Source organism: Amphiura filiformis, chromosome 7 (assembly GCF_039555335.1).
Source record: "Amphiura filiformis chromosome 7, Afil_fr2py, whole genome shotgun sequence".
NCBI classification, from domain to species: domain Eukaryota; kingdom Metazoa; phylum Echinodermata; class Ophiuroidea; order Amphilepidida; family Amphiuridae; genus Amphiura; species Amphiura filiformis.
Genome location: NC_092634.1, coordinates 47,039,122 through 47,055,214, shown reverse-complemented (window position 1 = coordinate 47,055,214; position 16,093 = coordinate 47,039,122). Strand labels below are relative to the sequence as shown.

General features: G+C 33.9%; 1 protein-coding gene across 1 annotated transcript in view; it reads left to right on the top strand.

The window, feature by feature from the left end:
* The window catches only part of LOC140157257 (dystrophin-like), a 392,916-nt gene that overhangs the window by 359,419 nt on the left and 17,404 nt on the right, over positions 1-16,093 (top strand). Inside the window, 11 exon segments of the mRNA XM_072180385.1 lie at positions 2,748-2,873; positions 3,602-3,665; positions 7,114-7,251; positions 7,782-7,967; positions 9,363-9,431; positions 9,648-9,833; positions 11,905-12,093; positions 13,605-13,790; positions 14,201-14,269; positions 14,473-14,658; positions 15,064-15,510. Of these exon segments, the coding sequence (XP_072036486.1) occupies positions 2,748-2,873; positions 3,602-3,665; positions 7,114-7,251; positions 7,782-7,967; positions 9,363-9,431; positions 9,648-9,833; positions 11,905-12,093; positions 13,605-13,790; positions 14,201-14,269; positions 14,473-14,658; positions 15,064-15,510 (1,846 nt within the window).

The following is a 16,093-nucleotide window of genomic DNA, read 5'->3' as shown; positions in this document are numbered from 1 at the left end:
CTTTTTTTAGTTCTTTTAGTTTAGACAGGTCTATAGATAGTGCTTTTGTCTTGCTCAAGTCAGTGATTGGGTGCAGAATTGGGTGAAGTGGTAAATCGTAACCTGATCTGATACAGGCCAGTCTGCTGGAGAATATTTGGAAATTTGACTGAACTAGTGGAAGCAGTTTACCATGTTTAAATAATGCTCATGGAGAGGAATATATATATGGCATATACACCCCTGGAATAATTTGCTATATGAGCATAGCAAACTTTGATTCTTGGTGCATAGTGCTTGTTTGCAATATGCATATAATGCAATGTGCTGATTATGCGCACTAAAGTGATATGCTTGCTTTTGTATCACTTGATTGTGTTTCAAGACAACAATTATCATCTGAGATAAATGCTAGAGGTCCCCAGGAGTGACAATGAATTAGGTGTGCCAATTCTGGGTTCTTCTAATCTAATTTCTTAAACACCAAGAGTCAAGCGTGTGCATTTGCAAAGACATTGCCAATTAAAGGATCAATTTTCGTTTCAAAATTGTTATCTTATTTTGACTTGTCTCTTCATAAACTTTGGCTATGTAAGTCTTCTTGATTTAGATTGGGTCACTTGCATACAAGCACAAAGTTGCACATCCAGGAATATATGAAAGAGCTACACCATTGACTTGAGGAAGGGAATTGCAGTAGTTGAATAAAAATTGTGAGACTTCTGAATCTGTTATTCTTCCGATGTTGCACCAGAAACCAAGATGGTGTCATGTGAAGTGACATAGTTCAATGACCTCCAGTCAACTATCATATCTGAAAAAGTTGACCTCAAGTTATGGAATATGAGTACCCAACACATTCAAAGGTTATTTTATAAGGGTACAAGGATTTTTGTGTCAAAGAACTGTGTAGTGATGGATGAGCATGTTACTGGCAAAATGGTCCATTTTCATGTGACACATTGAAATCCACCATATGTGACATGATCAAGGGGAATGAGTTGGATGTCGCTAATACTGTTTTTGAGATATTGGCAAAAACAGTGTTCAAATTCTTTTGTTTTATACTGTTTTCAGCCATTGATAAATTGCTCTTAACTCGGTAACCCGATGTCCGTTTTTGATCGGGTTTGCATCAAAATGTAGCATTCGTATACTGCCAGAAAATCCAAGCAAACACAAAAACGTTTTAAAAACGTTTTAAATAAGTTATATTTTGGCTTTTGGTTTAGGTAAAAATGTTTTAATAACATTAAAATGTCGGGTTATATAAAGGTCATGATAACGTTTTAAAACGTTTTGTATGAAAAACACACTACAACAATATTTTAAATGTTTTCAAAAATGTTATTGTAAACTATTTTTTGCAAACATCTTTGCCAAATATTATGTCAATACTTGAATAACATTATGCTAAAATATTTGAACCCAGCAAACACAGAAATATTCTTAAAATGTTTTTTCAAAACCTTTTAATAACATTTAAATGTCGGGTTATATAAAGGTCATGAAAACGCTTTTTAAAACGTTATTGAAAATATTTTGGGCAAACATTTTTCGCAAAAATATTTTTTCAACCCCAAAATAACATTCTGTTTAGAATGTTTTGTATCAAGTTTTCAAGAATGTTTTTGGAATGTTATTAAAACGTTTTTATACCCTTTATATAACCCGACATTTAAACGTTTTCTGAAAACCATTTTTGTTTGCTGAGCAGTAGATTATCAAAAAATGTTTTTTAAGGTTATGAAAACGTTTTATACTCTTAATATACCCTTTATATAACCCGACATTTAAACGTTTGCTGACAACCTTTTATAACCTTTTGCGAATGATGTCGAAAACGTTTTGTGTTGGCTGGGATTATGTAAAAAATTTCTAATTGAAAATTGCCGACATGTGCCCCTTGATCATGTCACATATAGTGAGATTGTAACATCTTCAAGGAATGGAGCTGCTTGTTTTGGTTGAGTAACAGATATGAAGTTTCACAGTTAATAGTGTTATGTAGAAATAGAGGTAAGGTTATCATTTTACACAGTAACGTGGACCTGGTTATAATTTATTTTACAACACATCCGAAACTTTTGATTTATCATTAATTTTTGATTTTTCATCCAGTTGGTCTGGGAAGCTTTGCTCCCATTACTTGAATTTACTTGAACTGTTATATTTGAGCTATATCATTTTATTATTAGTCATATATTTTTGACAATTTATAATCCAAGCAATTGTCCAATAATATATTATTATTTCATTTTCATCTGTTTTGCAATGATAACCCTCTTTTGCCAAAAATTACAACTCAAAGTGATTGTTTTGTGGCATGCTAGTTGCAAAGAGGTAATTAAACTTACAAATAGTATCAGTTATCATTTTTGTAATCAATTATTTAATCATATCGTTTTATTTCAAATGTGATGGGATTAAAGACTTGCCACAATGGGCACTATTTTGGATGGAACATTTTTCATGAAAATTTTAGGCCTGTAATACAGACCTCCCAACTAGTTCTGATTTCGAATATTTTGTACTAATTTTACTAAAACTGATCAAGATCTAAAGAATGCTAATAATTCTAAAGAATCCTTTCAATATTTTTGTACAGGAAAGTGTGAAAATCTTGATTTTGTATGAAAAAAATGATTTTAAGTGATGAGAATAGTGAAAAATAGCTCATGTACCATCCTATCTGGCTTCTCAGTCCTACATAGGCCTATATTATGAAATAAATGACTTGATGATTTTCATTTTGTTTTGTTTCTTAGTCCCATGGCATCACCGCAAGTAATGGCCAATCAAGATATGCATACCAGGTTAGAGCTCTACGCAAGTCGCTTGGCTGAGGTAGAACAACAGGGCTCCTTCACATTGAATGCATCAACTCCAGATCTGTAAGTATATTATCAGATGGGAAGAAAACTTGTGACATGGTCATATTAACATAACCGGTATTATATAACTGATGTAGTTTAGTGAAGTCCAGTAAGATATGGATCATTCTCTTTCTTAAAAATTATATTTTGGGAAAAGTAGTATATTTCAAACATTTTCTGACAAACTCTGTAACTAGCATTCAGTATCCAGGAATAGCAATTCATCAGCTTTTAATCAAGAAGTAATTGGACTGTAACATGAGACCCATGAGACCTACAGAAAGTTCAATGAAAAGTTTGGATGAATTTACAACAAGATGAGTGTACTTACTACTTCATGCATTTTCATACTCCAAAAAAAAAATCATTTTTTTGTGCAACCTCTCCTCTGAAGATATACATATGTTTATTTTTTTTATAATGTCAGAGTAACTAGGTTAATTTAACACCATGAAAACCACCTGCCAATTGGCCAAAATGAATATTGTGTCCCAATTTTGAACCAATCAAGGAGGGTATTAGTAAGATCATCTGCAAATGCAAGTTTGACCATAAATTGTTTAAAGCCTAGTCATAATTGGCAATTGAAATGAGCATTTTAAGTTATCAACCAATCAGAAATGCTGTAAGATGACCAGTAGTGTCCAGGGGGTTAAGATACTTTTATTACAGTTTTCCTTGTGTAACACTGGAAAATGTTGATGTTTTGTATTATTGATTTGCTTTATTCTTTGTGCATTTTGCAGTGATGATGAGCACCAGCTGATTCAGCAGTACTGTCAGAGCCTTGGAGGGGATGTCTCAGCAGTGGTAAGTCAACTCATCTATAGATTCCACAGTGCATACTCAAAGACACATATATGGTCCTGACAAGAACTGTGATGTATGTATGAGGTTACATGTTGTGCAAAGTTGACTTTTGAATGACCTGCATTTCTAGCAGTTATCTATAGGATCTGTAACAGTCATTCTCGGGTAACTCTGTGTGTCTTTGAATATGACAGTGTATTGTTACTTTATGTTCATCTTTGTATCATGTAATTTGTAAGTTAAAACTAAGAAACTGAGAGCAATTGATACTTCTGCATCATGGACTCAGTGTAAAACTGCCTCATTCCTATTTTGACCTCTTGTCTCACTTGAGTCTGTGTTGGACTAGTAACATAAGCCTGTAAGGGGAGATAAGGCTATGTGTCACTACTCTGTGACTTTATTGGGATGTTATCAGTGAAAAAGCCCATTGTTCTGAAATGGAGGTGAGGCAGTGTTGCGCTGAGTCCTTGACATGTTTATTACAACAGGAGTGGTTCACCTGACCTTGGATGTCATCAACTGTTGGTATTGTTTCATGCCCTTTGTTCTTGATGTTTAGGCACAAATGCCCATAATATTATGTATAATAACCATTGAATTCCGCCTCAATATATGCCTCTAAATTAGTGTTTTTTGACGAGAGAGGCAAAAGGCAGACACCGTCCACAGAATCATTACAAGCGATTTGTCTGACAATAATACATGTTTGTACAGCTGCTTGTATCAGTAATAGAGTTGCTCAAACTCAAGATAATGTTTTTGTGGAGGGTGTCTGTCTGCCTTTCGTCTCTTTCATAAAAAAACCCTCATTGAGAGGAATATGCTTGTAGACGGAATTCTATTGTACGTTGCTTTACGGAAATTTGGTAACATAGCAGTCTAAATTGCTCTTAGTTTTATATTTTGTAAGTTCAAATGAAGTTAAAACTTAATTTTATACCATAATTAATTGATGTTTCAGAAATGCTCATAGTGCAGAAAAAATGTATGGCTGTATGCTAAAACCCTGTCTAATCATACTATTATAGCTATCAACTTCTGTTAATTGGCAATTTTTATTTTGCATCGTTTTCTTTGACTTGTAGATCAATTTTTAGATTTGCGTTTTTTTGTTGTTGACATGTAATGTTTTCTGTGTTCAACTTGTGTTCAAGCACTCTGAGACTGTCGTAGGCCCAGCACCGCAATTTCTCGAGGATGACAGGAAGGTCATAGTACGACAGTCGTGAGGCACTTTCAATTGGACGTTTCTTTTTTGGTAAATTTTATTTTACGCCTCTGTCATCTCTCTAGCTATATCCATCCATACATCCCTTTACCATTACATAAATTGACATGTAAATTTGTAGACCACTTCTACCATTAGAAGAATTGTATCGTGGTCGAACCATTGAATTTGTTAAATGAAAATTGCAATGATTCTTTGAGTCTGTTTGTGATTTTAAATAAAAAAGAAGACTAAGAAATCGCAAAATGTTCATCTGAGCAGTAATTTTGTTCCAAAGATAAAAAACATTTTTTTTAGCAGCAGCATATTTTCTTGTAATTTTAAAATGATGACTTCAATAGTGTAATAGCTATTCCAGTTGAAATCCATACACCCCTATGGAAGACATGACCTTAATTAGAGGGAGTGATTTTCAAATGGGGTTACCTGAATGGGGGACTCCATTTGAAATCTACACTCCCTGTGTGGGAGATTAAGGGCATGTTTTCCATAGGGGTTATGGATTTCACCTGGAATAGCCCATTGGGTCTGATCTTCACAGTGATAATTAAATATAACCATACCTTTGAAAAAGAAAGGATTAGTTCAAACTATTGTTCAAATTGAAAAGAAAAGCTATTGTTAAATGCTATTGATACCACGTTCTTATAATCCTATGTATATTTTTCTGTTCAGTGTGATGAGGAACATGAACTAATCGTGCAAAAGTGCTCATTGCTAGCGCAATACCCGTCGCAGCCATGCGATGTAGATAACATGACAATATCATCATCTCAAACGGTAGACAAAGACTTTGCGGAAGATCTTACGCCCAATGATGAATTAGAACCGCCCCAGTACTTGCAGAACTCCATTTATTCACACGGACCACCACATTTGGTAAAACCTCATCCAAATTATCCCCTACTTAACTTATATTATTCCATTATTAGCCTTTTCTGTACTGTTATTACCAAATCTTTCATGTATTTGACTAACTTTTTCCTGTGCTTAAAGCATCCCAAATTGACTGACACATTTGACTGATATATATATTATATACTCTCACCATATGCCCTTAGATTAATGATCCTTTAATTTAATTTTTAATCTTTTCAAATTCCAGTTCATCAATTTACATGTATTAATCAATTTCAATGTATGCATTGCATTCTTTACTTTGACCGAATGATTTTGCTATTCTGTCAACACCTATCCTTTTAGAATACTTATATAAAAGAATAGCATGAAAACATGTGAATTTAATGCTCTGCATGCTAGCCATGCACTTCAACGGAAAAAGTTCCAAGTTTTGAAATATTTTCTCAAAATATCAAGAGCTATCTTAAGAACTACTGAACCAATACTAGGCTTGTTTGTACTCATTTTAATGCATTTTTCATGCTGATTCCAAATATGGTCATTAAAATTAACATTACTGAAATTTTTGAATTTTGAATTTTTTTTTTTAATGTTGTCGTCTGCAGTCGACACCCGTGTGAAGAGAGTTAAGCATTGCTACATGTGTATAGGCATGTCATGCGTTACACTTTTTTTTCATGTCACCTAATTTTCTCCTTTCACAAAAGTGAGCTCCTGTGATAAATCAGTGTTGCTATTTCCTAGTGTTGCCAATTCTGCAGTTGAGTCACACAACAGAAAGGCTTGAAATAATGTTTATCGTGGCTAAGAAAACTATACTATACCATCTTTAAAATTGGGCCACTTGTGTGATGTCAAAAGTGTGGAGAATATTTGGAAATCGGATAATTTCCATTTGTTTTGATGATTTTGCAAGTCTTATTGGAGTTGAGTGTCATGTTACCATTCTAATGAGTCGTATGGACATTTCACTGATTGGTCAAGTAACAAACGGAAGTTATTTTGCCCAATTGGGTGGCTTCTTTTCTTTGATTCAGTAAAAAACACCCACATTTGTAGATTGGGGCAATTGGAGGATGTTTTTGCTTAGAAATTGGGCTACTTTAGAGACATTTGCTGCAGCCTGGCTGGCTAATTCCTGTGCATCAGTATTGTAAGGTTTCGGCAACAATTTCATATTTTTTGATTCAGTAAAAAAACACCCACATTTGTGGATTGGGGCAATTGCAGTATGCTTTTGCTTAGAAATTGGGCTACTTTAGAGACATTTGCTGCAGCCTGGCTACTGGCTGCATCAGTATTGTAAGGTTTCGGCAACAGTTTCATATTGTATTCACCTCTTTACTTGCGTTATAGAATGGGACAGACTATGTCCATGAGATGATCGCAGAAAAATGTCAGTTACTTGAAACACTAGCCGACCAGTCTAACACAGCAGAACATGAGATAATTGTACGACACTCGCACATACTTGAAATTGAAGTGCCGCTTTCGGTAATATGATCATGCTTGTTTCCACACAAACATCACATCATCAAAAGTTTCATTAAATCCATAGACATAGCAGCAATTACAGTTTGTAACATATAAACCTATGACATTTTCCATTTAATATATTGTAATAAAGAATATTTTAGATTATTATTACCATACTGACGCGAGTATAGTCCCACCCCGTTTTTGGGTGTACATTTTTCAAAATTGGGGGGTGGGACTATACTCGAATTTAAAAAATAAAAAAAAATGCTAGGATCATTCATGGTTGACCTAAAAAAAAATATAAAAAAAATTCAAGATGTTTTGTATTTTTAATATGAAAATTGATAATTTGTATTCATGTCATACTCTATTAATGATTTCAAAATGCTTTGATTTTTTTGATTTTTTATTTCTGAAATTTTTCGAAAATTTGGGGGTGGGACTTTACTCGAAGGTGGGCCTATACTCGCGTCAGTACCGTATTAAATTCATCAGGGGTCAGTCAAAGTGTGATCTTTAACATGATTGCGTTTCATTTTCCGTAGCCTGGAAGAGATCATGAAATGATAGCACAGAATTCGCAAATACTTGAGTCGCAAAATGCAAATGAAGAACATGACATAATCAATGAGCAGTCTCAAGTCCTTGTCAAGGAAACATCCAAAGTGAGAGAGGAGCATAAGGAGATATCACTACATGCAGAGGTGCTTGACATAGAAACCACACAATTGGTAAACCATCACATTCCCATTAACCCCCTGGACACTACTGGTCATCTAACAGCATTTCTGATTGGTTGATAACTTGAAATGCTCATATCAATTGCCAATTATGACTAGGCTTTAAACTATTTATGATCAACCTTTCATTTTGCAGATGATCTTATTAATACCCTCCTTGATTGGTTAAATATCGGACACAATATTCATTTTGGCCAATTGGCAGGTAGTTCACATAGGGTAATAGTTTTATTTTTTTAAATCATAACTAAATCACTTTCATAGCAGTGCTCATCTTGAAAATGACACTTTTGGTAAAGAAAATATACTCACCTTGGTAAACAATTGGGCTATTCCAGTTAAAATCCACACTACCCCTGTGGTAGATTTTGGAAATATCTTCTACAGGGGAGTATGTATTTCAAATGTAATTGGTCAGGGTTGATCATTTTAAAACCCATACTCCCCCTGTATTATGGCTTTACCTATATATTCCACAGCTGGAGTGAGTATTTCAAATGGAAGTTACCTAACTGTCTATTTTATTCGAAACTCATACTCCCTCTGTGGGAGACTTTTGCTCAATCTTCCACAGGGGTAGTGTAGATACCAGCTGGAATAGCCCATTTTACTTGAAGGAGATGATCCTGAGTCGTATGTTCCCCGTTGGAATGGCTTGATACATGCAACCACTATTATTAAATTAGTATGCAGAGCACAGAATTAAAATTTGAGGCTCAGGTGCATTGTGTCTAGACTTGACTCTCTTGATACTGAAAGAATAGGCTATTCCATTTAAAATCCACACTACCCCCGGGGATGATTTTGGAAATATGGTCCACAGAGGGAGTATGAATTTCAATTGAATTAGTAGTACATTAAGGCAGCTCCATTTGATTTTCATACACCCTCTGAGAAAGATTCAACCTGAATTTTCCACAGAGGGAGGGTGAGTTTCAAATGGAGTTGCATGATCTGTATTCCATTTGAAATTCATACTCCCCTCTGGAACATATCTCCAAAATCTTCCACAGGGGTAGTGTGGATTTTAAATGGAATAGCCCAATTAGTCTGTCTGTAAGTCTGTTTTATATTCAACTATTATTGAAAACTTGAAAATCCTGGGTTACAGTATGACTTCCCATTCTTGAAACAACTATGTATTTTCAAACTTTTCAGTTTCACATGGGGGTAGAGTCATATTTTAAATCCATAGCAAGTTAGCAACAGTACCAAAAATTGTGGAGCTTACTTTTAAAACTTATCAAAATTGAATAGTGTTTGGTAGTGAGACACCAGTAATAAAACATAATAAGGACAAGCTTACATGTGCATTCAGTACCAAAAATACATTTTCTTAAATGATACCATCATCCTTAAAATACATCGTAACTCTTTATTATTCAGTCCAATACAGCAGAACATAACCTGATAGAGCAACTCTCGCAAACCTTAGAAAGTGAAGGATCAAATGCGGTAAATTTTTCAAACTTCTTGTAACCAATATGTTCATGTCACCCGCTCAATCATTATCATACGATTTGCATAATTTAAAAATCTCAATAAAATGATGATCCAAATCGCTGAGGCATTTCATGCATAAAAAGTTCAAACATCATCGCTATCAACTATTAGTTATTAAAAATGATTTTTTTTTCATTATAAAATAGTTCTATATATTCTCTCTTGTAGCTTTCTAGAGACCATGAAATGATTGCTCAAAATAGTCAAGCTCTTGAGTCTCAAAATGCTAATGAGGAACATGACATCATCGGGGAGCAGTCCAAAAACTTGATCAAGGAAACGAGCAAAGTGAAAGAAGAACACAAAATGATTTCACATCAAGCTGAAATTCTCAACACGGAAGCTGTTGAATGGGTAAAAACAAGACAAAAATCATGTCCATTTCACACCAAAGTAATCATCACACTGAAGTCATTGTAAAAAAATTAATTTTGAAACATACTATCTACTATCTAAATTCAGAACAGGATTGTAACCATGTTTGTACATAAAGCATATTTGTCCTTTCAAATTTATTTTTTAAATAGAATTAAAATCAGATTCAAGGTTTTGCTTGTTAGTACTGGCATGACCTGAGAGATCACTTGCATACATACAGACACTGGGCCTATATATTGCGACATTGCAACAGATGAATATTTCTCTCCAATTTTATGTTATCTTTATGATAGAAGGTCTAGCTTTGGTTCCAAATTCATGAAAATCCCTATTTTTCCTCAGAAATGTTTGCACGTTTGGAACCAATCTTCAACTAAGACGACACATATGTTGATAGCGCATAATTTACCCAAGATCATTGCCTCATACTCTTTAACCCCCACAAATGACCTTGCATAATAACTGGTGACCTTACATGAATGACTGATAAGGCCAATGGAACTTGATTATTAGTTTCCGATTGGATGTTTGAAAAAAAGGATGAGGTCGCTATTTCATTATTCATTATTCGGTCTCTTTTCATTATCCATTATGTCAACAAAATCAATGATTTTATGAACAGCTTTCTCCAAATTTAGGTACCCCACCAATACCAAAGTATATATTGTTGATGAAAAATCATTTCAAAGCAGGTATTAATGCTTAGATCATCATTACAGACATTTTGCAACAGATTGAGAAAAGATTTGAATTTGTTTTTATTAAAATGAAAAGAAATTTGCAATTTTTGTAATCACTAGAAACATGATGAGGTCATCCGTAAATTTTCATTATTTACCACATCCTCTACCCCTACAACTAAGAGAAACTGCTGATTATGATCAGCAGGGGATGCCAGACATTTTGAGAGTTTCAATTTTGATTATTTCCATCTCAATTTTCAGATAATTGACTTTTTTATAAAAATAATGAAAGTTTTGGTCAAATTGAAAAAGTGATGCGGGCGGCCAATAGGAAACTAACAATCGAGTTCCATTAGCCTAACTTTATATCAATAATATGATTATATTTCAGTCAAATGTTGCAGAACATAATTTAATAGCTCAGCACTTGAAAACGCTTGAACGAGAAGATGTATCGGTAAAATCTGAATATCTTATTCAACTTTTGTCACCTGTCACCCTCATTCCACGGCTCCTTGGTGCATCAAAACCATAACAATTTCTTCATCCTGAAAAGTCGTAAAAGATGGTGTCATTGGATCCATGTCAGATGTTTCACATGGGGGACATACACTAAAATATATTCCGACTGGAGTAATTCCTTAGAAACAAAAGAGACATTTGCATGCATGTATCATATGAAATTCAGTCATTGCTGTTATCACGAGGAGTAACTTGAAATTTAATTAAGATAGTTGATCATGTATACCACTGTCATCATTGATCATCAACTACGTAAACGTTCGCCTAATAGCGCTATGGGCTCCCTTGACATAACTGGAATTTTAGACATAAACTAAAAATGCCCTATATAAAAATCCCACCAGCAAATAAGGGCACATACCCTTAATTCTTGTGGGGAGTTTTAGAGGGAGCTCTCTATTTGTACATGAAATTGACCCCAAGGCAAAGGAGCCCATGTGCGCCATTAGGCGAACGTTTACGGTAATCAATCAATTAATTGATCAGCAAAACTTCACCCTCAAATATGAAAATGAATAATATTCATAACCACTCTACCTTAAGAATTAAAGAACATCAATCAATCAATTTGTGAATTGATCAATCAGTCAAATAGTATACACATTTATCATCGCTGCAAGTATCAACAAACATCTATTGATCTGTCGATTGATCAATTGATCAGCAAGCTTTATTCACAGAAAATAAAAAACATGACCAAAATATTTTTACTATGCAAGTATCAATGAACTTCAATCACATGGATCCGTTGATAATCAACCAGCCACTCAATCAATCATATAATCAATCAATAAATCAAGTAAGACTTCATATGATTATAATGATCTATTGTTATTTCTTAGACTACAACTGATCACGATTCAATAGCACAAAATGCCCAACTCTTGGAATCTCAGAGTGCTAATCCAGAACATGAAATCATTGAAGATAATTCAAAACTCCTTGTCAAGGAAACATCTAAAGTGTCTGATCTAGAGCATGTGATTATATCACAGCAAGCACAAAATGTCAACTCAGAAGCAGCACAGATGGTAAGCAGAAAATAATCTTATCTGTGAAACAAAACTTGCGTTTCGGTCAATAGATGTAGATAAAAGCAACTAAGAGATTGACTCTTGCTCTTGGAATGGAGGCAGACAAACAGGAGTGATATGTGCGCACAAGAGCAAGTAAGCGTAGTTGTATGCACAAGTAGAACATGTGTAAAAACGCTTTCTGGGCAATGATAAGGAGGTGAAAAGAAGAGGAAAGAAGGAAAAGAAGAGTGAAGGAAAGGATAAGAGAATGGAAAAATGAAGGAGGAAAGTAAACATAAAAAGGAATAGACGATAAACTTAATATTTACACCACCTATAATAGAAAGCAAAATTAAACAAACAGGAGTGATATGTGCGCACAAGAGCAAGTAAGCGTAGTTGTATGCACAAGTAGAACATGTGTAAAAACGCTTTCTGGGCAATGATAAGGAGGTGAAAAGAAGAGGAAAGAAGGAAAAGAAGAGTGAAGGAAAGGATAAGAGAATGGAAAAATGAAGGAGGAAAGTAAACATAAAAAGGAATAGACGATAAACTTAATATTTACACCACCTATAATATATAGAAAGCAAAATTAAAGTTCTACGCTACTCAAATTTGTTATACTCACCTGAGTGCTCTCATCAGGGCAACCAGCGTCTTCAGTGGATGTTATAATGAATATACATCATTATATGTTCCCATTTGTTTGAGAAGAATATAATTGCTATACCTTAAATTGTTATTCAAGTTCAAATGTTTGCGTTACTTTTTGTTTTCAGTCTAATACAGCAGAACATGAGTTAATTGCACATAACTTGAAAGCACTTGAACAAGAAGACTCTGACTCGGTAAAAACTATATATCGCCATAAAAACCCACTACATTCATCAGTTATAAAGTTCAATAATTATGTAGACAAATCCAATTTTCTACTCACGGTTAGACAGTTTCGTCAACCAGGTCGGTTATAATATATTAATATATAATATATTAATATATTAATATATTAATATATTATATCAGTTATATAACATATTAATGCAGAGAAAATATTACATTTTAAAGTCAACAAGACTACTAATATCTACTAATCTCCCAATTCCAACATACACATTATAAAAGTTACATCAGCAATTTAAATTGCTGTAAACATTGCGTACTCATCAAATTAAATTATTAAAATAACAGACATCTAATATGTTGGTTCATCGTACATTTGTAACAAATTCATACATTTTATCAGTCAACATGAGCAAATTCAACATTGTTTTCCTCCCAGACATCAATTTTAAATCATGAAATCGCACAAGTGCTGTATTACTTTTGAAACTGACTTCATGCACAAAAATTGAATATTCAACTCACCTCAAATTTGGTTAATATCACACTGTACCTCATGGTCATATATTTCAAATAAGTATCAAATCTCATATTTCCAAAATCCATGCATTTGTAACATAATGCCAAACTACACATACCAAAACCAATATCTCTGATAATAAAACAATGTTTTGTTTTCTTCCTAGCCTGCCAGAGAGCACATAGTAATATCACAAAAGTGTCAAGCTCTGGAGTCACAAAATGCTAACGAGGAACATGACCTAATCAGCGAGCAGTCTAAATTACTGATCAAGGAAATAAGCAAAATGGGTGAAGAACATAAGATTATTTCACAGCAAGCCGAAATGCTTGACATTGAAGAAAAATATCCGGTAAACTTGAATTACAAACTTACATTATACATTGTGTCAAAAAGTCACAACAAGTGTAACAATAATTTGATATTCATCTCTCACTTAAAAAAATATTTAAGGAAATTGCTCGTAAGTCATAAATGAATCCATCTAAAATATCTCAAATAATATACTAATTGTTGCATTCAACTTCAAATTTGCTCATAACCAGGGTTGCCAAACCTGCGATTTGGTAGCCCAATTGGGCGACTTTTTGGTTATTTGACCCACAATTTGGGCTGAAATTTGTTGGCAAATTAACATAACATAGCATAACCTGATCATAAATAAGATTAATACACACATACTTATCATCAACACCACTATTATGTATCATGAAAAAAGAAAAGGAAATTAAAACTTATTTTCATGTGCTTTTTATTTTACAGTCACATGCATCTGAGCATGCCTTGATAGTGAAGCACTGGCAAACATTACAAAATGAAGGACCAATTTTGGTAATTTGATCACACATTTATTAAAAAGTTCTTATATTGCCAACATGTCACATTTCTCCATTTAAAAAGCTTCAAATTTTGTAACAAAATAAAATGTAAAATCATCATAAAATACACCTTCATTTTTTGAAGAAATATCAGCATTAGTTAAATTTCTAATTTCATAAAATGCAATAATATTTTGATGTTTTTATTTGAACTAGCCATCTAGAGATCATGAAATGATTGCTCAAAATTGTCAAGTGCTTGAGGCACAAAATGCTAATGAAGAACATGACATCATAAATGAGCAGTCAAAAACCCTCGCTAAGGAGACGTCTAAAATGGAAGAGGAACATGTGATGATATCGAAACGAGCTGGAACTCTGGAAAAAGAAGAAAAACTACCGGTAAAGAGTCATTGCATATACAAATCATGGCCAACATTATTAAATTTGAAAACATTTCTAATTCTATGTTGAAATGCATTGATTTTGTTTGTTATTTGAAATTGTAGAGGTTTATCAACATTTTTTTTAAAAATTTTATAAAAAATTACATACCATTGCACATATGCAATATAATATCTGAAAAATACTTATTTTATTTTACAACTTGATATTCATTTTGCTTAAGTTGCTTCCATTTTATTTGCTTAATAATGTCTTGTCATCAACATGAATGCAAAAAACATGTCCAATACATATGCAATTGAAATGGTGACAAAAATCAGTTTTCGCAAAATGTAAAAATCATACGATGCTAGTTGCAATTCCCAAATCTTACTTGCTTCCTTGCTTTGCCTTTCCATCAAGCTCTCTACTGAACACTCACTGATTGTACAAAGATCAAACATTCTCAACGAGCAAGGTCCAAGCATTCATAACACAGAGCATCTGCTTATATCAAACTATTGCAATTTGGTGGAAGAAGAAATCACGCTGCAATCATTCGAAGAAGAGCGGTTGTTAGAAGCAAAGAAACAACAACTTGCTGAAATTACCGAAATCACACTGCAGTCTTTGGAAGAGGAGCAATTGCTGGAACAACATGCCGAGACTCCTGAAACCATGCTGCAATCATTTACAGAAGATCAGTTACTAGCAGACGACAAAAAGCAACCCGTAGCTGAAACTCCAGAAATTGCATTGCCAACATTTGAAGAACGGTTGCTGGAACAGAAAACTGAAACTCCCCAAATCATGCTGCAATCATTGGACGAAGAGAGATTACCAGAACAGCAAGCTGAAACTTTGAAAACAGTAAGCTGAAATTCACATGCAAACTTCATAATCAGCCCATGATACATCCTGGTTTATGTACATTATGTCCAGCATGAGCGCATACATACAAACATTCTTATTTCAAAATTACCAACTTAACAAAGAAAAACTCATACTGCTATCATTAAAAATATATCATAATTAATAGAAGCTAAACTATGCAAACATACGTTAATGTCCTACATCACTTTCCATACGTGAAAATTGGATAATTTCATTGCAAACTTCTTTTATAGTACTAAAGTAGAAACCATTCAGTTATCATTTTAAATGAGCAAGCTTGCACAGAAACCACCGACCATGCTATGTGAACATTTACATACATAGGGTGTCACTATGGCTATTCTGTTACTAGGACAGTTTTCATCTTCTGCAGGCATGAGAATTTTCCTGCTTTTGCTGGATTTCCTGCTTTTTTGTGGTCCAAATTTCCGCACTTCCTTTGAATTTCAGCCAGTTTTTGGCCTTTTTAGCCTCATTTCACACATTTTTCAGGCCTTTTCAAACTTCAGGTTTTTTCATGGATGATCATTCTCATGCCTGCTTCTGGGAGTTCACATGG